The sequence below is a fragment of the Wyeomyia smithii genome, chromosome 1 (genome assembly GCF_029784165.1).
Source record: "Wyeomyia smithii strain HCP4-BCI-WySm-NY-G18 chromosome 1, ASM2978416v1, whole genome shotgun sequence".
NCBI lineage: Eukaryota > Metazoa > Arthropoda > Insecta > Diptera > Culicidae > Wyeomyia > Wyeomyia smithii.
Genome location: NC_073694.1, coordinates 78,368,494 through 78,395,298, shown reverse-complemented (window position 1 = coordinate 78,395,298; position 26,805 = coordinate 78,368,494). Strand labels below are relative to the sequence as shown.

The following is a 26,805-nucleotide window of genomic DNA, read 5'->3' as shown; positions in this document are numbered from 1 at the left end:
ATGCGATCCATGTGTATCCAACCATGTGGAACCAATCACTAGGGACAGTTGAAAATCACGATTTCGGGGAGGCAAAAAGAAATTATTGGGTATTTTCTGAATCGCGAACTACCACTGGCTCTACTGTCCACTGTCTATGTCTACCAATCACCTTGCCAAATTTTCTCAGCAGCGGGTTAACGGATTTTCACGTTTTTTATAGGATGTTGTTTGATAGTTATGAATCAAAATTATATGGAAATATTTTTATCATTATCGAACTATTATCAATATTTATTCGAAGATAATTTAACCAATTTAGGTGGCGTTATTTGAAAATGAAAGGTTTATTTGTCTCGAGGAAATCTGCCTAGCTCTTGTAAGGCTTAGTGGCTTACATTTCGATGCACGAAAGTTCAGACCATAAACGAATAAAACTAGAATATGATTCTAATTATACTTGGTAGACACGTAAATTGTATTTTGTTTCATTACATGTAGATACGTAGCGTTTTTTATAGTCAAAATAATGAAATTTTGTGAAAAAGGGACGGTGGTTTGAGATTCTTTTTATTTGATTAAAATTGTATAGTTCTCAAAACCTAGCGAATCAAAATGCACGTGCTTAATTCCGGTTCGGAATCTGACCTTCTATATATTCGATACCAACCTCACGGCCATCTATTAAGTGTTCCAAAGCTAGCGCTACGATCCTACTGTACCAGTCTCTCAAAGGCGGAATTCAAACATAGGACTAGTATTGTACCTCGAAGACTAATTGGGAGTTGGAAGGCATCCAAACCTGTAACTTGATTTCTATTTAAACTCAGAGCGTTCTGTCAAGCATGGATTTTTATACATCAAGAATGCAAAAAGTTGTCTGTAATAATTATTATCTTGTTTATGTTACGCAATGAGCGAAAATAGTTGTGTGAACAACGAATTATTGAAGAATTTTGTCGTGAAATCATACAACGGAAGTCCTAAAATGATTCAACCAGCTGACATTACTCAAAACCAGCGTCATACGTCACCAATTCATGCAACCTACAGGGATGTACAGTTTAAAGCATAAAAAGGAGTTGTACAAAGGTGTATGTTCACTTTGTTTTGCATGAGCTAGAAAACTGACTCTAAATGATAACCATCACACCAGTTAAGTAAACATCGCGCGTAGATATCTAAACGAAAACGAGGTTTGCTTTTTGCGTTATCATATAGGTAAAATGTTATCTTTAGGAACTTACACTTATTTACCGTTTCGTGGCGATTTTGTTGAAATCATTATTACCCAGTTCGAGAGGTTCGTTAGTTCACAAGCATAGTTCACTACGAAACGGTCGATGTGTTGGATTTGTGCGAAATAAAAACTAAGTGCAGTTGAATTAGTATGTAAGCACACTTGGGACTATGATATGATGAAAAAGAGTATTTACACTCTGCTGCTATTATTGGGCAGTGCCAGTGTTCCCGGCAGTGTGAAATCTGATGAATTTGATGAATTTCACCGCGATAATGATGAAATTTCTTTAATAAGCTGTACTCATGATGCTGCTCCTCGGTTTGGCAAGCGAATTTGTGACTGTGGATACCGAAACGAGGTATGTAAGAAAAATCATGCTATGACTAAATGAATTATTGAATGTGTGTTATCGAAATAACGTCATTCTTTCGATCCTGCTGATAAAAGCTGTTGAATGTATTACTCATAGCTAGCAATGTTATCGCCACGTACATTTGTTTAGCTTCAACTACTTATTTATTATTTGTTTTATTCCATTTAAAAAAAAATTAATTATGACAATTTTTCTATTCAACAGATTTATTCATTTAATTTCTCCAATTAAGCAAGTATCACAAGGATTACATTTTTTACAACGACGATGAAAATATTCAAAATGGTGTCATAAAAAATATTTAGAATCGATCTTTTTGACTCAAAGTACAAAATTATGAAACCTTCATTTCAGTAAATTCATTAAGTTTTCGTGAAAGCGCACCTGGCTCAAAAGTTCAAGAAAATCAATTCAATAGTTTTTGAGCCAAATTTTCAAACAATTTTTAGCAGGTTCATCCACACAAAAGTTGAATGATGCGACACCACATCAATATTGTGCGAAAATAGCGTGTCTGTTAATTAAGTTCAAAACCATGATAACGAATATGTTTCAGCTATAATGCATGTCCGGTATTAGCATATAATCAATAATCATTCTTTCTCGTCGACAAAAATCACTCAAATAAAACAAATGTTAGCCAGTGAAAGATTGGGAAAAATTGTCCAATAGCTAGTTTACTGTATTCGCTGGATAATTATGCCAGCGGTTCTCAACCTTTTTTGTCCGCGTACCCCTTGGCGATATTTTTCATATCGACTGTACCCCTTGGCTTGGTGGTAGATCATGTTGTGGTAGTCTAGTTCAAGTTTCAAATTGAGCTGTGGTTTATTTGATTGCTACAGTCTTGTTTTAAGGTAAAACGGGACGGAATCCAAGCATTACTTTATCATAGGACATGGTTACCCAATTTCTTATTTTTCAAAAATCATAAAATTCGACACAATGATCAGGTTGAACATTTCTATATGCTAGCGCAGCCTGCTGCTGATAGTGCTAACTTAACACACACTTGACTTGAAACTAGAAAAGAGTAAAAACTGGGATTTTTCGAGGCGTTACACTTTATAGGCAAGTTTCAGACGATTTCGGCCAATTTTTCGTGTAAATTTGTTTTGATCGCGACGTTTATTAATGTTAAGAGAATAGAATACACTAAGGTCACTTTTTACGCGGGTTTTTTTACGCGGATTCCGGAGTTTACGCGGTTTTTTACGCGGTTTTTACGCGGATTCCGGAATTTACGCGTTTTTTTTACGCGGATTCCGGGAATTACGCGGTTTTTTTTACGCGGATTCCGGAATTCACGCGGTTTTTTTGCGCGGATTCCGGTTTCCTTTCACTCGGAATGCAGAATTAACGGTGGTTTTTTACGCGGATTCCGGAATTTACGCGGTTTTTTTACGCGGATTCCGGAATTTACGCGTTTTTTTTACGCGGCATGTATCCCCCGCGTAAAAAGCGACTTTAGTGTACTTAGTTTGAGTGTTTACGCTACTGCTTTGTACCGGTATTTATTGAAAGGTTCCCCGGTAAAACCACAAGAGCAAAGTGATTGAATTAGGTGCTCTGGTGCTGGTTTAGCAGTTTAACTATAAATAATTGCAGGTTAGTTGAAAAAAAAAACGATATTTAATGACGCATTCCAAAATTTCGGTAGTATGCAGGAGTCCCGTCCCGTCCCGTTCCACGTTAAAAGCAAGATTGAACGACAAATGAAGTATTATACAAAATTGCTTTGTCCGCCATTATTGATTTTTCTATCGCGTACCCCCTGAAGGCTTCCCAGTACCCCCAGGGGTACGCGTACCCCAGGTTGAGAACCGCTGAATTATGCAAAAAGCAAAGTGAGGCTTAGGTACTAACACTTCGCTGTTAAAACTTGACCTTTAGGCGGAGGCCTAGCGTGGTTGGTAACGTCTCCGCCAACCACGCTCGACGCCTGGGTTCGAATCCCACCGCCGACATAGGTGTCGATGGTTGTGGGGTGGCGTGATCCACTCACAACCAACCCCACTGGTCTAGATTCAATCCTAGCCGACACCGGGAGATTTTCTGAGGCGAATAATCTCTGGGATCACGCCTTCCATTGCATGAGGAAATAAAGCCGTTGGTGCCGGTCCGTTAAGGTGAAACGGGACGTGGTCGCGATCAACTCGAATTTTGCAATCTAATTTTCTCTTGATTTATGAAGACTACGTACATGAAACTTTTATTAATTGTTTTCACAACTGTTGCATGCCTGAAGTAGCAATATGAGTGCTGTTTATTTAGTGGAAGCCGATTTTTTACGCTCAAACTACAAACGTAGAAAAAACTCTAACCTCAAAATTGTATAGGAAAAGACCACAATCCCGTTTCACCTTAATTAACGGGTCGTAAGTAAGCGTCTTGGGTGGAGTCGCCTCCCTGGGCGTCGGTGATTGGCACAACAACAGTGGTGGAACTAGACCGACGGAAAATAAGCGAGAATAAAAAAAAACTTGACCTTTCGGTTTATTGGATACTGGTAAAATTCATTACAAAAAATTTCACTGTGAAGAAAAAATACGCAAAACGATGGTAAAATTCTCAACATATATGTCTTTCATTCATAAATGCTGGAAAGTCAATAGCTGGTCACCTATGCATCTGGAATAGGCTATCCCAAAAAGTAAATGTTGAAAAAGTGCTCAACCCTAAATTCTAAAAAATTATTTAAATGTTGCCCAAATGTTATGTATGAAAATATGACTTATTTAGGTAAAAAAACTACTTTTTGCAATTCAGTTCTGTTCCAACATTTTTCCATCTATTTTTTAGTTTTTGAAGGATTATTTATGAATATTTTGCATAGTTTAGCTCCGTATCGGTTTCAGTTATTTGAGTCACAGAACCTATTAAACAACGAAAATAGTGATTATTTTCCATATTTTTAGGGGTATTCGGGGGGGGGCACTCAGAACCCGAAAATAAATTCCCGGTTTTCCCGGTTCGTTCAAATATTTTTCCCGGTTAATTGTACTTCTGTATTCTGTAGTTTTTCATATAGTTAACGATTAAAAAAGCGTGACTTTCGATTTTCATCCCAAAATGCTCAAAGTCACTTCTTAAACGTGTTCAGCCTTATTGAAATCAAGAGATATTGTCGCAAAAATTCGAAAAATGTGACGGACGTCATCTTTTCCGAGACGAGATGTTGTCTTCAAGTATCTTATAAACAACGCATATAAACTTTGCCGTAGACGTCATGCTACTATCTCTTACATATTGCAAGCGACAAAGTTTTCTATGAAGAGACACTAATATCACAATTTTTGTTCTACACGTTTGGGCAACCTGTAAACAATGTTTTAGAAATTCGAAATGTTCAACAAAAATACTATAAATAACAATATCTTTCAATTCAGGGTAGAGCAACTTGACTTTTGCAACATCGATTTTTGGGACACCCTAATCTGGAAATATGTGCTTTAAGGTGGTAGTGTGTAGAAGCCACCACGTGGTCGACTACGAATTTTCAGCGTCACTAGTCTCGGGAATACTTAATGCGTTTTATATGAAAACACTATTTTATGTTTTTATCACCATAACAAACATGATGATATGTTTTCACAAGTGATGCATTAACTATTACCGAGTGGTAAGCATTTAAAAATTCGAAGTTGACCACGTGGTGGCTTGAAGTCGGCCATTTATGGCTTCGACGCACTTCCACCCTCAAATTGAATTACAAAATAAAAACAGTGAATTTGCCGAAAAATTCTTTCATCAATTTGAAAAGAAGCCTTTTGAGCAATTTTTTGCGCAAATTTTTACAACGATGAAAATTGAATAGAAACATTGGAAAAACTTGAGATGACCACAATTACACTCATAGTTTTTCCAAATTATTAATCCGGAAAGCTTGTTTATAGGTTTTACTTATATTTTTCAAGTTTTCCTACAAAAAAGTTAAGAAAAATCATTAATTTGTTAATTTTTTTCGTTCCGTTCCGTGACTTGGAGGTATTTTTCTGGATATTACCATAAAAAGAAATTGTGTTAGATAAGCATACGTTATTGTTCCTCAACATACAGATTTAAGCAATGAACTTGATCCAAAGCACATAAATGTGTAATTCAATGTTCAGTGTCACAGGATTAGTGAGTCAATTATTATTGTTAGTGTACAAGTGTACATGACAATTTCAGACAGGACAAGTGCTACACGATCCTTCTGACATTGTCTCTAGTCTCTCAGGCTAGAACTGAAGCATATGATTAACTTGTCCTGTTGGAAAGTACAACTCGGCAAACAAATACTTATGAAAATTTAATTTAAACTTTACTCACAGTAATGTGTCTTTGAATTTAGGTAAATAGTGTGGAATATGGTGTTCTAACATATAATTTATATTGCAGCAATACACCGTTCCGCAATTTGAGGGAAGCACCACTGAAATAGAAATCGCCAACTGCAAAACTCTGCGAATTCGACGAGATACTTTTTCCGCACTATTTCAACTGACAAAGTTAACTATTGTGAACGTGGAAGATCTTATACTAGAATCAAACTCACTGGACTTTTCACGTAACGATCGATCGGCACAACTGAAAATTTTTCTCACTAACGTATAAACAATCAAATAATCAACTTTGCGAAATGTATACCTTCTTCATTTTCAGGATGTGATAGAAGAGGTTTCGTCACACCTAATCAGTGGCCATGTAGCAGAAGTTACATTTCTCAGATGCCGTATAGGTGTTTTCCGCCCGTATAGTATCACAAGCATTCGAGAGCAGTTGGAAAGTATGAACATTCTGAGAAGTTTTGTTAATCGGATAGAACGTCACGCATTTAAACGTTTTGATGTAAGTCAACTTACAATAGAGGAAAGCAAGTTTATAGCACCAATCCCTTCGCAAAGTTTCTACGAAATTGAAGTTATTAATCGATTTGTGATCAGTAATTGTTCATTTTATGCTGTACTTCCAAGCGGTTTCGTGATGAAAAGTAGTATTTCCATCAACTTACCAGTGCACATAATATAAGTTTTTGGTAATTTCAGATGTTACTAATTTCCTTTTAAGATACAATGAATTTGAGAAATTGTCTGGCGATTCAATGAATATGCAAATAAGAAATAGTATACGGATAGTAGGAAACTATTTCAATAAAATTGACCCAGTGGCCTTTCGAAGTAAGTGAATAAATACATTATTATTAATATTGGCAAAAAAGAAAATCTACCGTTTTAGGCACATCCTTAGACAGTTCCTATTACAGTCGCCATTCCGAAAAACCAACATTATTGTTCCACAATAACAGAATCAGCTATCTGGAGGATGCACGATCTTTAAGTTTCTCGAACGAGTTCAACATTGAATTACGAGAAATTTACATTGAGCAAAACATAGATTGTGGGGAAACTTCTGCTCTCAAACAAACTAGTCTTTTAATGAACCACTCAAATTATGTATTTTTTGGTTCGAAGGGCTCATTTCAATCTCTAAACGACATTCGTCAAATTAGATGCATGGAGGATAGTTTCTGGTTACATCTAACAATAGGTGTTATTGTATCCTCACTCGTGTTGGTAGTAGTCGCCCTACTCATCTTTTGGTATTGTGTTTCACAGAAGCGGAAAAAACGCCAACTAAACATAGTGGTACCAGAACCCCGGACGTATCGTGAAACTCAAATTGTGATGCAAATTGAAAATCATGGACTGTTAAAAACAGATTTATGATACTAGTGCTAAGAACTTGTTTTTAAAAGCAACATGGACTAAGATTTTATGAATGAAAAACAAAGGAAGTTAAAGATTAGAGTTATTATCAACTTTATCCGAAAAATACGGTGATTTCAAGCCAAATATTTCTTCTTGGCCATTACATATAAAGTTTAACCTTTCGCAATATTGCAATTAAAGTTGGGCATATTCGAGAGGTTTCCTATGATATAGTAGATATCTATGGGTAATTTTTATCGTTTCGTTAGATGGATAAAAGTAGAATTCTGTCGAGTTGCTACTCTGTGAAGTGAACCCTTATTTTGTCAAAAATGACCATATAAGATGCATGAAATGTGACGATGTGTACAAATCTGGAGGCCATACTCGATTTTGCATAGAGAAATGTGTTTATCGATGTTATTAAATGCTTTAAGTTGCTTCCCATGTACCTTCAAATTATATTTTAAAAGATTTAATTTCAAGACGATGCAACCAAATTCAAGGTTACATCCAAAGATGACTAGTACAAGATATCTGACTCTTTCAGTATACAGCGTATACGAATGTCACTGCGCGTGAACGAAAGTCGAACTAATTTGTATACTGGTAATTTAATGATGACGGCAAGGTGGTGAAAAGTGAAGTATTCCCTACCAGAAAGACAAAACAAAAATGTAACAGCAGCTGTTATGTGTGTTATGCCGAAATCCTTTCAAGTTGTGTTTTCAATTTGATCCGTTATGTGTTAAAATATATAATGATTCTCCTAGTATCAAACCCATATCAAACTTTGTAACTAACATATCAACTTTCCAACACATTAAAAAGGCTTATAGAACAGGTTTATAACAACCATTGTTAGTAAAAACATTGTTTGACAGAGATGAAATATTTGGTAGAATTGGTTCAGAACAACTTCATTTCAGGACTTCGGGTTTGCATGGGTTTGAGACGCACCACCAATCTGTTAGTACTGCAAATAGGTGCAGTTGTATGCAAGGAGGCCACATATACAGATTTAAAGGTATTTTACAGATTTTCGGGTCGAAGTAACGATACAGAATCTGTACGTACAGATATACAGATATTCATCAAAAAGTACAGATTTACAGATTTTATAAAGTTGACGTTCATTTCCTTGAACAATCAAAAGTTCAATGCATTAAATTTTTATCTAATTGAATATATTTCTAGTTTCTTGCATGCTTCAGCTCGTATCATAAAGTATTGTATTGAATATCATAAAGACTACGGAAAATCCAGATTCTTCTATCTGTCAATTTTAATTGTTCCGGATGAATAAATCAATATTGCTACATTCAACGTTTGGATTTAATATTGTTTGCTGAATTATATAAGTTTATGCACATACATATTAGGGATGTAACGGATATCCGCATCCGCATGAAAATTGACATCCGCATCAACATCTGCATCCGTAATCACATATCCGCATCCGCATCATACCATGCGGATATTGAAAAAAAATATCGCTACAAAAAAATATTGCAGAAAAATTTTCCTTGGTGTATTTACTGCTCGCCCAAATAACTTTTGCACTGGGGAGAGGCATGGTTATGTGCAAAAAGCAAAATATAACACAAGGGATGCTACGGATATCCGCATCCGCATCCGCATGAAAATTGACATCCGCATCAACATCTGCATCCGTAATCACATATCCGCATCCGCATCTGCAGATGTCTAAAAAATCACATCCGTAACATTCCTAATACGTTTATACATATATATTTTTACAGATATTTTTGTTCCAAAAACAGATGTTCAGATTTTTTAAAAGGAAAATACAGATTTAAATGTGGCAACCCTGGTTGTAAGGGTACCCAGAATAACGTAACCCGCAAGTAGGAAAGCAATAGTTAATTGATAATTCGTTCTCAGTTTTTTTTATTACAAATCTGATGCGGAATGACCACTCTGTTGTCCGTCCGTGCACTATTGAAACATTTGTGCATTATTAAGTACCCGTCCAAATATATCAACCGGTCATAACGAAATAATTATATTGACTGATTCACGTGAAATATATATATTCTCAGTTCAGACTCGTGTGACGTAGTTCTAGGAAAAACGGGATATGATACTCACGTGATGGGCAGGTTCGATTCTAATGCATTATTTATGGTTAGCACAGTATCGGATACCATCAATCCTTTTGATAAAAGCGCAGAATGTTTCTTGATGGTGTCCTCTATATTAACTACACTCTCGTTTACGTCATCTGGAACGATTGAAAGGTTAAGTAGTTCTCTAAAAAAATCCAAGAGAATATACACAAACTCACCCGAAAATATTAAATCTTTTTTTAGCAAATTTGCGCTACACAAACCTCCCAAATATGATAGCTCGTACTCAAGATGAATCAATGAAGTGCTTGGATACTTTATCACACTTCTATTGTCATAGCCAATTATAGAACATCGAAAACCGTATTTATTTCCTTTTTGTTCTCTCACGTAGGTTGAAGCAGTTTCCAACGAAATCTCCAATTTATTTCCAGGGAGAACAATAGCATTTGTGCTCCAATTTTGTGACCTAAAAGAGCCAAGCTAGCTTATTAGCCTATCTACTCGTCATGCTTATATTTCTTACGTGTTAAACTTTTTGATAACAATCCACTCAACATCCGGAAATTCATGTATAGTTGGTTTATCAGCTTTCATGTAATGTTCCAATTTAACCTCCTTACTTTTACGTGCATTGGTTGTCGATGCATGATTGTCATTGATGAAGGCTGTTTCGGTTCTAGTTTTATCGGGATACTTTGGTGTTTTCAGGTAAACGTAATCCTCCGGTTGTACAGTACCACACTGTGGGTCGAATTCTATAGTCATCCAACGAACACTTTGGGGAAATTCCACTCGATAGTTCGCTACTGTGCTGGATTTGTAAGGATGCTCACTCTCGACGATACAATAGTAGTGACTTGTTGTACATAAGTCATTCTGATCTCCGGATATGCTTTTGCGTGTAGCTTCACAATGCTCCGCTTTACCCGATTCGTAAAGTTTGAAGTTGTTAATTTGATTCAGTGCTGAAACGTGCGGCAAAATGGCACGAATAAGACTAAGTACTTCCACTGAGCTCTTCAAGTTACTGCACACTAGTGGCCCAATGTGAGCAAATGTCAACGGTAGGAGCATGGTAAACAGACAAGAATCTTCCGCAGAAAATAGTTGAATGATTCGTTCCTGATTTAGTTGGTGATTAAATTCTTCAGCGTCACTTGCAGCGTCGTTTAGTATTGAAAAGTTATCTCCCTTATTTTGAATTCCAAGACCAGAAGCGTTCCCATTGGAAATGGAATCTAGTTTATTATTCCTATCGTCGATGTAATCATTCGGAGTTATTTCTTCAGCACCAATCTCTATTTCTATGTCGAAATCAATCGAATTTCTTGATTTCTTATCAAATTTTAAAGTTTCGATGATTCCTTTTGAAAAATTCTCTATACGTTTGGTAATATCCTTGGCTGTAGATGAATTGTGGTCAAAATTACTACTGGTGACATTGTTAACATTAGCGATATCCGAGTTATTAATCCATGCGATATCCAAATGTTCTTCGATTGGTGTGATGTTATGCTCGGAATCTACAGTATGAGTATTATGTGACGAATTAGAGCTTTTATCACTTGAAGTAGAAGAACATGCGATTGCGTTTCTTGCATGTATGAGCAAATCTTTGCATCTCGAAGTGATGTCTGTTGAAATTTGAAGTGCAATATCCCGAGCGTGTGATTCTTTGCTATATTTTCCTGAATGACTATCATTGATGGATGGGACACTATAGTACAAAATGCAAGGAATTTGTCCTCTAGCCGGAGTTGTCCCATTGAAGCTTAAATCGCATGGATAAAACTTGAATGTTGCTCCACAAGGCCCACGAACAGCTGCAAAACCTCCATCTCCAGAACAAGTGCGTGCTCCTTGGGAACACAAGCGCAACGCGTATCGAACATTCTCTCGGATACTTATGCAACGGTCGAACTTGATTTCTGTCATAAAGTTTTTGACCATACTTTGATCGTAAGCCCCTACAACTGATTCGATTACTTCCCATTTGTGTTGGAGTTGACTTTTGGACTCCATACTCTAGAACAACGCATTGGACTGTAGCATACGGTAACATCGATCATATAAATATTCTTACTTACATCATACAATAATTCCAATTGATACTCGTAGCTGCCAGAGCCGGAATAAACCTGTAAATTATAAACTGTAATCGAAAACATTTAAATAGCAGAATAAAAAAACTAACACATGCTCCCGCTATTGAAATTCCGGGACGATCAACAGTAAATGCTATCGCGTCTGGGCCAAAATTACCAGTATTCCATGTTTTGCTAACATCAACTTTGGCAAATCGATTACCACTTGAGTGCAGCACGTTTGAAGGAACTACTGCCGTTTCGATCTGAAATGATGACTGTTAATTTGCAGCTTAATACTGCATTTAGTCTACTTACATCGATGGAACAGTTTTGATAGATGATTTCTGCCAATACTTTAGACAAAAGTCTACATGAATTAGTAATGAGATTGTTACTCAACCGTCGCTTCATTGCGTCACCGCTGTATATGTCAGTACTTTGGTTATTGTAAATATTTTCAATTTTTAGCCGTACGGGTTTTGATATAATATCTAACAACCTATTCAGCACATCTTTAAATGTCCATGAACTGCACGTGATATTTTTTTCTTTTTGCGTTCGGTATAACATCTGTTCGACGAGTATTGGATATTGGTAGTTCTCTGAACTAACGAGCATTGGAAACCCCAAATTATCGCTAGGACTAGTAAGAGATTTGTATTCCACATTAGGCGACAGCATAGAAAATGTTGATCGAAGATTAATGTTTGGATCACATAAACCCGCTAAAACTCCACTTAGCAAACGAGAATGTAATATACCTTTGTCAATCTGGGCCAGTAGATTACAAATGCAGTTCCATTTTAAAAATGATGTGGGATAAAATGCATTGAAACAGCTAACAAATGTTGTGTGACATTCATCTAACACATTGAGTATCATACTGCAGATATCGTTGCCAGAGTGATAAGGTAACTCATCACAGAGAATTTGAGTCAACAATGCGCGCACATCTCCTATGCATTCAGCTAGTTGAATGCTTTCAGAAGACACTTTTTTGTTAAGCATAGGTGTATTAATTTCCATTATATTGATATCATTAACTTTAAGTAAATCTGATTTGCTGTCTACTGATGATACTAAAACATTTGCGTCATAACATTTAGTTTTCGGCGATTTTTCCTGCTTAATGTCACTCTTGACGCTCATTAGTTTACCTTTAGTCGAAAGCTTGTCTCCATTGTTGAATCCCTTGTAAGGATAAATCTCGTTAATGTATTTTCGCAACAATCTCAAACTAGCTTTACAGATGTACACTAGTCTGTTCAATGAAATTATGTTTTGGTTTACTTTTCTCTAGAATTGGATATTCTGTTATAAATTATGTATATGAATAATACTCGTTCATACCGTTTCCAAAATGTCAGCAGCAGAAATTTTAAACGTGCTCCATGACCAATTCAATAGCATGACTAAACTCTCAAAACAATCCTTGGTAAGGGTATTGGCAAACTTTTTTGAAAGCTTACACACCGGCTCATTCAAAACAGTAGGATATACTACTTTACTATTCGGTGACATTACCCTATACAAGAGTGAAGGAATTTGTCCTGAGCTTACATTAGTTCCATTGTTCGCCATTTTGGAAGATTTGAAGTGGAATGTCACATTATCTGACGTGGTTACCGACGATTGACCTGAAGATCCACAGTCTGACGAAGGACCGGAAATTTTGGCCAATACCAGATACCAACGTCCTGCACTTATTGTAACTGGGTTTGTTAGGGTTACGTTATATTTGCACTTTGAAGGACATTCGAATGGAACCTCCTCGACTTCAGATATTAATACGCCATCCCTCTCGTTAGTACCCCCATCGTAGCCTAGATCAAACAGTTTCAATTTGCAAGTGTATTCTCCGCGCCCACCATACATTCCAAAGCCGGCTGAGAAAAGAAAATAAAACATAAAACATATTTTTTCTTCTACAAAAATTAAATTTAAAGTGGTGTATTTTTGGATGTCAATTACATGATCAAAACCATAAGACCGAATTTCGCAATACTAAACATATGAAAAACTGAAAATATGCAAACCACGGAAAGCTGAAAATACAGAAACTCACTCAATTTGTTATAAATCTTATTTTATTGTACCTTTCGCACAACTTCTTAAAAAGATATTACACCTTTTCAAAAAGAGATTACCTTTTGTTAATTCCTTTTAAAAATTGGTTACCTATCACTACCTATGCATCACAACAGCAAACATGAGATAGTGTTGTCACAAGTGACACATAACTATTTTTGAAAATGCTTTCGAAACGGGTTATTACCGAAAGGCTGAAGCCCGAAAGGCTGAAAAGTATGTATCACACACGAAAGGCTGAATGCACAAAAGGCTGAAACCTCAAAAGGCTGAATGAACGAAAAGCTGAAACATGAAAGGCTGAAACTTTTGTAACTTGAATCGTAATCGTTGAAAAATTCGGACACATGAATATCAAATCGATGCGCCGGCCACTGCGGAGGGGGGGGGGGGCTGCCTCTGTATAGGTTCGTTCGTTTTCCTAGGTCTACTGACCCGTAGGGGTAATCCCATAGTTTAGTCCGAACGAGCTATAGCGAGTAAGGACAGCATACATCTTAGACAATCGAGTTGGCCGTAGGCCGTGGGTGTTTTTTTAGATATGAACTTTGTGAATATTTAGTAGAGTGGCCATTTTTGTAACATCATGCGATTTCGATGAGCGCCGGGCGTGAAAGTTTTCTTTTTATTTCAAAAATAAACCATGAAAATTTGAAGTTGATCCGAGTTCATTTAATGGACCCACAAAACGCTTATATTAAAAAAAAAATACATTCTCATTCGAACGGCTGTTTTTTTATTACTTTTTGAGGTTTTTTGCCTAAATTTAGCAATTTTTAATACTTCGCACCCCTATAAATAACGCAATTTTGCATGGGGGCCTCGCACAATGGAACTCTTCGTTGAATATCCCCCTCTTCTGAGTACGCCATTCAGTGATTATATCCTTTATTGTACTTCATTGCAGCAATTGCGTGAAGTGAACCGTCATCAGCGGATTGGTGAAGCAAAATTATTAAGAACTTTTTGTATGGATTTAATGTTAGTTTTAGTATTATTAGTATTATTATTATATAAACAGGTTAGCACTAGTGATCTCAATTCACTAGGACGGTAAATTTTATCAAATATCGGTCGGTAGATCTCATGTTGATCTAATTGCAATTCTTATGAGTTACGATGGAACAGCAAAGTTCTTGGGTGTGCTTAAGATTGATTCAAGCTCCGGCAAAAATATCACCCAAGAAGTTCATAATTAGGGACCCACTCGGAAAAAATCCATGTGGGTACTTACCCACACGGAACTATAAGACAAAATCAAAAAATAAAGTAACGTTGAGAGCGACAGATTTTTCGATGGTTATCGTTGAGCGGAAGGTTATAAATCAACTGATTTATTTACAGTTGTAAAGTTTCTCAGAGGAAAGGATTATTTTTAAACTGTATCATTTACGATAAAAAATTTCATTTACGATAGAATTCTAAATTTCATTTACGATAGAATTCTAAAGTTTTGTCCTCTTGTAAAAATTTCCCATGCCAATTTTGAGCTCAATCGGACTTCGGGAAGTAGAGCCTCAAAGCGGTCAAAGTTACAGTTTTTTGATCGATGAAAGAAATGATCGATCTGGGAGTGTCTTTTGTGTGTTCTGGTGTAGCTCGAGTCTCCCAGCGCAGAAGTTTGCATGTCCCTGAAAGTTATTTTTTTAAACAATTTTTTATGAAATAACGTCAGATCTCGACATTTCATGCATTTTTAAGAGATTTTCTATCGAAATAGTTGAAGAGGTTGTTTATAAGACACTACCGCAGAGGTAACGTAGAATACGACAGTCTGTCTTATGTCAATGTATTTCTTGGAATAGGTTTGGGAATACACTCAATTAGGGGTTAATTAATTTAATAGTCTCTTTGCTCCAGATGACGTTAACCTCTGTAGCCGGCACCGCGGTTTCACTTGCGGCCGTATCTAAGAATGAAATTTAATTGTTTTGAGGCTGTCTTTTGTATCAAGTTGCACTAAGATTAGGCAAATAGTGCATTCCCCATCTATGATATAACAGTTCAAATAACAATTTTCTGCATTTTACGATAGCGTATATGATTTTAGAACTGATTGCTGCAATTAGTAAGACTTGCGCCAAAAATTATGTGATTCAGGCTCACTAGCTCAGAAATTCTTCAGATAAACTTTGAGGTTAATTGTGTTTGTTAATGCCATTTATTGACAACTGAATATTTTTTTTTCAACATGGCAAATTTTTTATTTAGTTTTGAATTCTATAAACATGCACAGACACGCTAGACATGCACACGCTATATAGCAAACCACGCACGCTATTTAGCAAGCAACACACGCTATAAACATGCACACACGCGCTAGACATGCATACACGCTATAAACATACACACACGCTATACAGCTAGCCACGCGCTCTAGCCACACGCTCTATAGAAAGCCACACATGCTAGCCACACGCTATATAGCAAGCCACGCACGCTAAATAGCAAGCCACACAAGCTATCGACATGTACAGACACGCTAGACATGCACATGCTATCTAGCAAACTACGCACGCTATATAGCAAGCCACACGCGCTATAAACATGCACACACGCGCTACAGACATGCATACACGGCATAAACATACACGCACGCTGTACAACTAGCCACACACGCTATATAGCAAGCCACACATGCTAGCCCCGCACGCTAGCCACACACGCTATATAGCAATCCACACACGCTAGCCACACACCTTATATATTAGGGACACACGCTACAGATGTTCACACACGTTATGTGCACACACCCTATATATACATACGCTGGATGATGGTGGCATCTCAAACCATTTGGCGGTGCGAGTCTCTTTCAGTTTCGGGTTGTATTCACCCAACGATATCTGAATTGGATTACCGCTGGTGAGGTCCAACTCAGATCGAAGGGAAGCCGAACTGAAAGAGGTAGAAACTGCGGCTAATCACTACCACCGCCGCTGTTGCCCGCTGCTGATCCACTTCGCCTACTGCCATCGGTGTTGATGTCCGCTGCTGCTGCCTGCAGCTAGTAAACTGATTTGCTTGAGGATAAACAGTCTCTTATATAGCCCAAAGAGTGCATTCCCGGCTAACTAGGTACTCCATTCTGTCGTCCTTTTTAGAGAAAGGCAGCAAGCGACCAATCAAAAGTCGACATTTGCGTTTCGACAGTGTTCCACAATTTTCAATAATATAATACTTTGAACAATCAGATTACAATTTTCACCATTTGGACGGGTGCTTAAATGATTTCCCAATCGATTGCTGCAGAAATGACAGAAATCGGTTGGAAACTGACTGGGTTTAAAGCGTTTGAAATTGGACAATTTTTGTGACGCTCTCGATGTTTTCGGTTTTGAAATTGGATCCCTGTATTTAAATTGGGTTCCTGTAATTGTTGCCGTAAGACGTATTCTACGTCAAAAATCGATTTCGGGAGCTTCATTTTTAGGTTGGTCAAAAATGTAAGTCTTTCACGACTGTATGTGAAACCTTATCAGAAGTCCGATTAAGCTCAAAATTTGGATAGAGACTTTTTTCGAGAAGACAAAATTGTTTAGCCCTAACGTTTGCATTGAAAAAATGCTAACAGAGTGCCGATTTTTCATTGGTTTACTGACGAAACTACCCATGCAGCATCAATCATAGTAACCCATGAGTCAGCAGAAAAAAATTGACTCGAATTCTAACCGTAATGGCGAAAACAGTGAAGCTACAACGCTCAGAAGTGTGCCCGATCAAGGAACGTTACCCCTCCGCGTCGAATGTGGACATCGTACGGAAAAGAGACACTGGTTACGCTTGTTTCGGTATCTTCAACATCTTTGCACTGTTGGACTACAATCAAAGCATCGAAAGAAAGACCGGTTTCGGACGGCCGACGACCCTGAGCGACAAGAAGCTCCAAAGAATGCTGAAGAGGAAGACCGAGGAAGAAGAGGCTACATCGTTGCGTACGCTTGATCGGAAGGTCAGTGCACCCGGCCAAACAGTGGAAACATGGACATCAGAAAGCGGCAGTCTTGTCCATTGGTGTCGGAGCTGCAGGTAATGACGCAGTGGCAGCGGCTAAATAAGATGGTCGAGTCGATTTTTCCGGCGACATGATGGTGGTGGTCGACGTTGAGAGCTATCTGGCAACGACTGGCAGGGCACTCCATATTTTACTTCCCCCACGAAGGAAGTGAGCTCTGAGGTGAAATTCATTTTCCCAAAGAAGGTGCTGCTGTGGCTGACAATCAGTGAGAAGCTCCGTACTGGCCGTGAACGGGGAAATTTATAGTACGAAGTGCCTACCGGAAGTTGGGTCGTTCTGGCCGGATCTGGTGTCGGCCCACTACTCAAAGCAGTCGTCGGAGGAGATGAAACGGCTGAAAATCGATGCGGTACCCAGGGTGCGTCCCATCCAGAGTCTGGGCAAACCAGAAGCGTAAGACCTACTCCAACAAGTTTGTCGCGAAAATTTAGGAGGAATTGATAAATAAATCGAAGAAAGAACTCAAAAACATGCCTACACGCACGATTGCGATTGCGCACGATTCGTCCACGATTGCGAATGTTTCGGAAAACTCCCGGAAGGCCACACGCAAGGGCGGGGAATTGCTTTTTCAAGTGAGCTTATATAATTACCTTGCATGGGAAATTTATTAAAATCAATTATCTGTTTTGGTTTTTTGCTTTTATCATCCGAAAAAAATCCATTTTTAAATGCAAACATTGCTACTGAACAAAATTCGAAAACCTTATTTCTCTTAAACATTCCATTGGCTCCCGATTGTTGATGCATTGTCGATTTTTCGTAAAATTATGTTCAGGTATCAGTAGGTCGCCCCCCGGCTACGCCTTTGTCACCCATGAGCCTTCCCTATTCCTTACTACCCACTCGGGAAAACAATGTGACGCCGGCCCTGTCCCAGCTTGTCTCAAGATACGATGCTGGCCTAACAAGCCAGTTGTCATAGCTTCCCGTAATTGTTATGTATACTAATAGTTGGCCGCAAAGTCTGTGTCCAATAAACAGAAATGTCAAGTTTCAACGGCGTAATTTTAGTACCTACCTATGCTTGCATTCCATTTGATCTACGCTTCTTTCATTCAACTATTAATAGATGTGAAGAGGCAGATAAATGAGTAGAATGATTGTCTGAGAGGCACACTGTCGCAAAGAAAAAATATGATATCGGGCGGTTTAATTTTGTTGAAACCACGGAGTATTTCAAAGGCAACACGTTTGGCGAGACGTATTTCTAAGCAGGACATTTTGTTGAAACGCGGGACTATTTCTTCATTTCACGATACCAGATGTTTAAGGATTTCAACACCTAGAATATTTCTCTCGTCACGCTGAGACTCAACAGAAGAGAAAATTCGTTCGCAGTGAGCGTTGTGTCCCGAAATCGTAAAAGTTACGCTACAAAACTGACTATTTTAAGAAAATCAGGACGAATGCCAGAATATGAAAAATAAATCAGGACGCTTAAATAGGATCTCGAAATCAGGACATGTCCTGCTAAATCAGGACGGATGGTACCTATTATTGATACGCTAGTGGATTGAAATATTTCGGAAAAGTTTCGAAAACTAACCAATAGTTTTTGTTCTCTTCATATCAATGAACTTATCATCGTATCTTAGACACCTTTCTTCAACCTTTTTATAAGAGCATCGAACGAAAACGACTTATCCACAGCCAATCAACTCTTTTACAGTTTTCAATGATCCAAAAGCAATTTTGTGCAATCAAGTTCGCGGCGATTATAAAGAGTTCTTGGAGTTCTCATTTCTTGGTTATGAAGCGACCCTTTTTCACTTATCACACGCAAAATTCATGGTAAAAAAAAACATTTATTGTCTGAAAAAATATTTGCTCTGATCATTGACCATAAATTGCATTCGAGACATGTCACAAAATTGCATTCCAGACATGTTTTATAGTCAAACTTCACATTCAGGTGTTTTTCGGATGCACGAATGCTATCCAATGTATTAATCAAGTTATAAATTTTCTACGTGATTCTTTCGCATATGCCGAAATTGATAGTCGTTTCAGACGCTGTAACTGAAAAAATGAAGAATCGCTTGTGGTATTTAAGCCCAGAATAAGTTGGATTGATTTGATATCGCTTGAAATTTAAAAAAAAATGAAAATTCAAAGTGGTGGCCATTTTTGGTTTCAATACCGTTTGGCCTTAAATAGTTGATGTCGAATGTCGCAAGCATTCAAATCCTGAACAGTTACTAGCATGTAATTTGTCCCATCTCGTTTTATACAAAACCAATACTTTTGTTTTGAATTTAGTATTGATTTTTTCGACCGTGACCCAGTCGAATAGAAAAATAATGAGGAATAGCGAACTTCTGTCAAAAAATATTCGCTATAAACGACACCACAGTACATAGTGTTAAATTTATGAAAAATTCTAACCGTGTTTCAACACATAATGAAGACGAACTTCAGTTTATATTGCATGTTGGTAATTTATACCGAAAAAATACCCACCTCATTCAAAATCCGAACTTTTAACAAACACGAAAAGTTATAGGTTATTTTAAACTTAAATTAGAATAATAATATTACTGTTTCATAAAATACAAGTGAATTTGAATACTTTTATCGAGAGATATATGTTAGAAAAGGAAAAAAAACCGTACAATTTTCATGTAAATCGATTTCTAAAATATAAGCGCTTTGTGGGGCCAGTAAATAATTTCCGATCAACTTCAAATTTTCGTGGCTTATTCAGGTCAAAAGGAAACTTTATCAGCCCGGCGCTCATTAAGATCGATAGTTTCAGAAACGGCCATTTAAAATATGGCCGCTCTAATATCCAGCCTTATAATTTTTCAGCTTTTCGTGATTCAGCCTTTCGTGTTTTTCAGCCTTATCTAGCTTTCAGCCTTTCGTGAATTCATCCTTTTGAATTTCAGCCTTTCGTGTTTCAGCCTTTTGAGTTCCAGCCTTTCGGTTTATCTTAACATTTACCGTAAATTATTTAATGTTAGCAATATAAACAATAATCGATATCGCGTTATTTCCAGCCTTTCGTAGTTAATACTGTATGAATGTTTTAAATTATATACATAAGAACGATATGTTGAAGGATTATTCATAATCATTAATTGCGTGAATATGCATTAATTATTGATATCCCATGCATGATAAACTTTCCATGCTTACCAATAATAACATCAGCGTCACTCATAAACCGGATAGCTTCTACACTGTAACTCGAATATCCCCATCCGCCACCAAAACTCTCGAATCTGCAAACTGTGTTGTAATCGCAAGTGTCCTTACCATCTATATTGACTTTGTAGCTATCGTCTGCTGGTACAAAACAGGTTTTACTGAAATGAAAACAGAAAGCTTTAAACGGACCATCACAAATAAGACTTAACAACGTACAGTGCTTTCTGATTAGTAGTCAGGATATCCAGAGTAGCCAGAATGTTAAGAGATGCTTGATAACGAGTAACTTCCACATCTGCTTGTGTAGGTAAAGCTATTTCCGGAGTTAGAATAGCGACGAGATTTTTTGCATGCTGTTACAGTAAATATTAGTTTCAATTCAAAAGCAAAATAAAAGAAATCTTACTTCAGATTTGGGCGAAATCTCCGATGCGATAACATTGAATAACATCATAGTCTTTGAGACACTATCAAACCCCCACAGGACATTGAAACAAGGATCCATAGTAAACGCAAAACTGACAGTAGTTTGCGCACTAGCATCAGGTGCATGCTTAGTATCATGACATAAATCTAGTTCGGATATAATCATATCCTGATTTTCCATTATTCCTTCCGCATGGTAGTAAGCTTGTTGTTGTGGGAGTGTCTTCATTCGTTTTTTACTGCCTTGGCATCCTTTATTGTCAATTTTGTCTATGATTGTCTTGAAATCAAACTGGTTGGTGTTATGAGCTTTACAATTTCCATTGCGTCGATTTATGGCAATGGAATTTAGCTGAGACTGGTTATTTGGAATAAGCAATATAGTGTTTTTATCGGCAACGACGCTAAATTTAGAAAGCATTGATGCATTAACCAAAGATTCGTCAATTTTGATAAATGTTTGGTCACCACTAGCTCCTATCCATGACGCCTTTTTCCCAGTTGATGGCCCGATTCCACTGAAATTTGTATTTGCACAATACCACAGTATATTTGCTATTTCATAAATACTTACGAAACAGCACCTGGGGAACAGTTCCATAAAAACTTTTGTCTTTGTAAAAGAATATCGGAAACAGTGTTTTTGTCACTAGACTCGAGTCGTCCAATCGAGTTGTTTGATCCGGTGTAACTATCCGACGTAAGATTCGTTTCACTTGGAAGCCGACCAAGTTGCCCTTTTTGATAATTTCCAAACGTATACACAATCCCCTTTGATGTGAGTACAACGGTATGATTGCTACCAGCAGCAACTTGATTCACCATGTGCGGTATCTTGACCAGATGTGCTCCTGATATTGGTTGCAGATCACCGGTGCCAAGTTGCCCATATTGGTTACTACCAAACGTAAACACTTCTCCGGACAATGTAAGTATTACGGTGTGATGAAGTCCACAACTGATTTGCACAATCGGACTTTTCGTAGGCAAGTCAACCCGTTGTGGAGGAACAGGAGCGACACGTGGAGCATCTGCGTCTGACAATTGGTTTCCATCTTCTGCATGGCGCAAATTGTCATACTTTCTGTGTAAAGCTTCTTTCACTCGATCAACCATTGATGGTGCTTCCGCGTTGTTTTCTGAAACAGGCGTTACTTTTATATGAAACATCAATAGAAAATAAAGATAGGCAAATAATAAACCAGTATTTTCGTTTCGAGCTTACCTATTGAACCGCTTTCTTGTGAGGCAACGCATGTGCTACAGCTTCCACATTTAGAACAACCGGCGCTTCCGTGTCCGCAGGAACAAGTGCTATAATAAGACCATATTTTATAGAAATAATTTCGCAATTTTTATTTCTTTTATTCGATTCGCTTGGTTTGAAGCCAATTTGCCTTATCTGGCTATATGAAATATGAAAGTCATTTCGCGATATTTATCAAATACTATTGATGGAAAACAAAGGAATTTCAACATTACCTTACAGTCGACTACATAACTTACATTGCAACTTACATCACAAAATACAGTTGAACCCTCTAAGACGGCATTTTTTTATAACGACAAATCTCGCTATAGCGACATTCTCGGAGGCTTCTCAGTTTTATACTAAAATTCTTCGTTTTGTTGCGACATTTCGCTATTATGATCTTCCTCTATAACGGCATACCAAAACTCATACTTGTCATTCTTTATTGTGACAACAGTACAATCGATCCTCTCTATAACGACATTCTCAACGGCACCTTCTGTCCAACATATACCAAAATTCTCTGTATTATTGCGACATTTCGCTATAACGACAGTCCCTTGCAATGTCGCTATAAGGGGATTCGCCTGTAGGTATATCTGAATTCTATTGGCCCGGACGACTTTGTTGATATTGGTTTGGTTTTTACTTGCGAAAGTGAAGGAAGGAAATATTTTTGCTTTTGTTTTCACACATGAATTGACAATTGCATATGAAAATTCGCGTAGGTGCGAACAGCCTTAAAAATCTCTTTTACTTGTGTCAGGGCCAATTGTACCAAATGATCAAAACCATTATTGCTCACAAAGTATAACTGTTTGTGCTAAAAAGCGGTTATGCAGTTTTACAATTATACTTAAAACTGATGTTAAATTATCACTGTACAAAAAATATGCTATAGAAATTTATTGCTTAACAGTAATACTTACGTCCCAGGTATGCGTTCATGAACGAAAATTTTCTTAGAAGATACACAAGCAGTATTATAACCCGTACATTCCCGACACACGTTGCAAATCTACCAAAAGACAGCGAAATAAAAACATGAATACGAATAAAATATTACGGAAACATACTCTGCATTTTCCATCGACGATAGTGTGTTCATCAATTGGGCACATAGGTTTGAATGTTTGCTGTTTTGGTTTTGGATCAAACGTATCATCTATAAAAAAGAATAAATTGAATAAACAATGTTGATTGATTGCGAACAAAATGCCAAACCGTTACGATCTTTCGAGAATTTTCTACCACATTGGCCCTTATTATTTAGCCCGAACGTGTAAAGTTGACCCTTAGCATCTAGTACCACACAATGAGCCTTTCCAAGTGCCACTTTTACGATGTGAACATCATTCAGTGCAGTGACTATTCCTGCCGAGTCACAATAGTTAGTGTCTTTACCAAAAATAATCAGCTTTCCATCCTTGGTGACAAATGCAGATGTACCATTGTTACATGACACATGGGTAATAAAATACCCATCTATTTTACTAACTTTTTTCGGTTTAATAGCCTTTAACTGCCGTCGATTTTTTGATTGCTCTCCGTCTTCACCTCTCCGAGCAGTTCCTGTACAAAGAAAAAGGTATAAACATTTCATCGTTGAGGGTATATAAATCTATCTCACCAGCGAAGAAAACAGATCCATCTTCATTCAAAAGAAGTGCATGTATACCATCATGACCAACTGCAACTTGCGAAAAGGTGGTGGCTTTCGAAATAACAATTTCATTCAATTTCAAACTGGGGTTTTTTCCGACTGCTTTTAATCCGAGACTGCTTCCTTTACCGTAATAGAAAACCTTGCCGTTATTTCCCAATACAATACCGAATTCCTTCCCACAGCATATTCCACTCAAGTCAACTTCATTAGGTAACGCAGGTATGAAACTGCTGTTAGTATTCTGAATTTTCTTGAGCTGGTTTTCGCTTAAGATTTCTTCTTCAAAAATGGAGTAGCCAAGTGTAAAAAAACCGTTCCTTGCCAGTTTTAAATTAAGATCAAACGCAAACGTACTTTTTGCATAAAGTTGCTTGACAAGCAAGTTGTCCTGTGGACAAAATAAAAGAAAAATAGTATAACAATAAGTATTAGATTGGGATGAAATTTCTTACACGTTTTCAGCAAAAGACAATATTAAATCATAGGTTTTATAAAAAATTGTCGACTGTCGTAGAGAACTAAATGACATTTTGAATAATGGCGTTTACCGAACAATTTATTGTAGTAGAATTTCCGAATACCTTATAAAAATGGTGTATTTTTTTATCTTTTGTTCAATTTATCAATCAAATTGAAATAATAATTGTCAAATGTGAGTATCATTGGAGATCAAAAATATTTCATATTGATACTAAATTATTATACTTACACTGCCTGTTGTAGTACATATACATGAAATTGCTTCGCCGTCAGTGAACAGTAGACAATTATTACCATCTTTCATAGAGATATTTGCTTGCGTTTGTATGGATCCCGTGATTTGCAAAGTTTCAGTATCTACTACCAAAAGGTTATCCATGTTCCGCTTGGAGAGTTTTTTATAGAAAAGTTTATTCTACAAAAAAAAAAATAGATATGTAGGTATTATTTTTGTTCGAATGAAATAATGATACTCACATTGCAATAACCTATCCACTCATTGCGATCTTTGCCGAAGTCTTTGGCGATCCCGTAAATAAATCCTGGTACAGTTCCGTTGAAACCTGAACCTATTTTTACCAGTGACTTTGAAATAAGTATGAAGATGTATTTACCATCAGAGGCTATACAGTTTGGTGCAAACACTTTTTCAATAAACATATAATCTTTAATGTAGAACTATAGAAATAGACGTTAGGTATAATTATGATAAACAGAACTGAAGCATACTACTTACGTAATCAATTAAACTATTTTGTGAGATTCCATATGAGTAATAATCAGGAATGTTCAGCTTGCTAAGCGCAACGGAATGCACACTACGTTGTAGCTTTATTATGCTTTGCGGTAGTTGAATTAATTGAGCAGATAGAATCTTTGGTGACATCAGAATAGAGGTGACTGCTTTGAGTAATTTTCCAGTGTCTCCTTTAGCGGTGCAAAGCGCAAGTAAAGTTGAACAACTGATTGACGACCAGTTGAAATCTTTTTGGTGCAAATTAACGTTTGCTGGTGATTGACTATGCATTGTAGCCAACTCTATCAAGATGTCGTATAAAGAATTGAACAGTTTGTCAGGCTCGTTCCGGAAGCTCTCCGGATCTTGACCTATAAGCAAATGTAATCTGCTATGAAACCTTTAATTTGATATTTTTTAATTACCTTGAATAATATCGTACAATGATTTTAGAGCTTTTGCGCATATTCGAGGATGGTCTGTTTTGGTTTCAGAAATAATTTCATAAAGGCTTTCTAGTCCCGCACCAACAATCTGCAAGATAATGACAATTACGCAGCCATCCATTATTTCACTAACATAAAATACCTTTGGTACGTTAAACACTGGTAATTCTTCGGTTTCGATGATATCATCAAAATCGAATTCCGGAATGTCAGCATCTTTCAGAGAAATATTATCTTTCGGTTTTTCCTTACACGAAAGACAATTTTGTTCGTTATCATTGCCAGAGTTTTGATGATAACAAAATGGTTTTACATATTTGCCAGAATCACCGGTTCCCAATCCAATGCATCTTGAATTTTTGGTTTCCACCTCCAGTACAATCGATCGGACGGCATTATAAACTGCAAATTTTGATGCGTTCGGAGCGATCTCAATCCACGACGAAGACTCTCCTTCCTGTTTAAAGAAAATATAATTGAACCTGTTTCATCTACAACCGAATCGATCAAATGCTAACATATACGGCATGCGAAACTGCGCTAACCAAAACAATCGATCAAAAGTTCAATGAACCTTCTCACCCCTAGCATCACCCATTTGACAACTCAAAGGGATGATTCTATCCTTAGGGTTGGAAAATAGAAACGAAAACTGGCGGCCATTTTTAGTTTCTAAGAACTAACTAACAAATACACCTCTCCATTGTTACCTTATTTATACGTTCCTTACGCTTTATTTTATCATCCCTGTTTTTCCTGTGACAATTGTAAGTGAATCGAAAATATATTGTTAGCAAAATTATTATATATATTACAGAAAAAGAGTCTTTATAGTCATCACAAAAAAAGCATTAATCAGTGAACTAAATACCTGTTTGCAAGATTTCTGACGAAAATATCGTGAAAACTTTCACTATATCTTCCACAATCTAAAATTTCCATCTTTAATATTCAATTTGCACAAGGTAAGCTACACAAGAGAACGACTGCACTCCATTATTTTGAATTTTTTATCCAGACAATGTCTGTGCGGTTGTACAATAAACCCCTCACTTTAAACCTTACCAAGTAA

The 26,805-nt window shown here is 37.1% G+C and overlaps 2 protein-coding genes across 7 annotated transcripts in view; one reads left to right on the top strand and one right to left on the bottom strand.

Moving 5' to 3' along the window:
• The window catches only part of LOC129718291 (E3 ubiquitin-protein ligase highwire), a 71,797-nt gene extending 44,992 nt beyond the window's left edge, over nt 1–26,805 (bottom strand). For 4 of the 5 annotated variants that reach the window (XM_055668921.1, XM_055668922.1, XM_055668923.1 and 1 more), the window contains exons 1-23: nt 26,605–26,805; nt 26,444–26,489; nt 25,876–26,190; nt 25,713–25,821; nt 25,288–25,658; nt 25,029–25,229; nt 24,781–24,966; nt 24,036–24,459; nt 23,630–23,977; nt 23,482–23,570; nt 23,335–23,423; nt 22,379–22,467; nt 21,728–22,292; nt 21,134–21,671; nt 20,944–21,080; nt 20,716–20,885; nt 12,819–13,354; nt 11,784–12,764; nt 11,576–11,731; nt 11,469–11,519; nt 9,905–11,406; nt 9,597–9,847; nt 9,401–9,533 (exon numbers count right to left, since the gene is read on the bottom strand). In XM_055668921.1, coding sequence (XP_055524896.1) covers nt 9,401–9,533; nt 9,597–9,847; nt 9,905–11,406; nt 11,469–11,519; nt 11,576–11,731; nt 11,784–12,764; nt 12,819–13,354; nt 20,716–20,885; nt 20,944–21,080; nt 21,134–21,671; nt 21,728–22,292; nt 22,379–22,467; nt 23,335–23,423; nt 23,482–23,570; nt 23,630–23,977; nt 24,036–24,459; nt 24,781–24,966; nt 25,029–25,229; nt 25,288–25,658; nt 25,713–25,821; nt 25,876–26,190; nt 26,444–26,489; nt 26,605–26,675 — 7,358 coding nt within the window. In that variant the 5' untranslated portion in view covers nt 26,676–26,805. The remainder of the gene's footprint in view (nt 1–9,400; nt 9,534–9,596; nt 9,848–9,904; nt 11,407–11,468; nt 11,520–11,575; nt 11,732–11,783; nt 12,765–12,818; nt 13,355–20,715; nt 20,886–20,943; nt 21,081–21,133; nt 21,672–21,727; nt 22,293–22,378; nt 22,468–23,334; nt 23,424–23,481; nt 23,571–23,629; nt 23,978–24,035; nt 24,460–24,780; nt 24,967–25,028; nt 25,230–25,287; nt 25,659–25,712; nt 25,822–25,875; nt 26,191–26,443; nt 26,490–26,604) is intronic. The other variant, XM_055668924.1, reaches the window with a different exon arrangement.
• Nucleotides 1,255–7,380, top strand: LOC129718293 (uncharacterized). Of its 2 annotated transcripts, XM_055668931.1 has the most exons (6): nt 1,255–1,580; nt 5,979–6,188; nt 6,243–6,570; nt 6,626–6,757; nt 6,816–7,127; nt 7,196–7,380. In XM_055668931.1, the coding sequence occupies exons 1-6, from the start codon at nt 1,395–1,397 to the stop codon at nt 7,249–7,251; spliced, it is 1,224 nt and encodes a 407-aa protein (XP_055524906.1). In that variant the 5' UTR covers nt 1,255–1,394; the 3' UTR covers nt 7,252–7,380. The 2 variants fall into 2 exon arrangements, with proteins under 2 accessions (XP_055524906.1, XP_055524905.1); XM_055668930.1 differs by having other exon boundaries at nt 1,256–1,580; nt 6,816–7,380.

Coding starts and splice junctions, on each gene's coding strand:
- LOC129718293 (XM_055668930.1), top strand. CDS start 1,395: ATGATGAAAAAGAGTATTTACACTCTGCTGCTATTATTGGGCAGTGCC. Junction 1,581..5,978: donor ACTGTGGATACCGAAACGAG/GTATGTAAGAAA, acceptor TTTATATTGCAG/CAATACACCGTTCCGCAATT. Junction 6,189..6,242: donor TGAAAATTTTTCTCACTAAC/GTATAAACAATC, acceptor CTTCATTTTCAG/GATGTGATAGAAGAGGTTTC.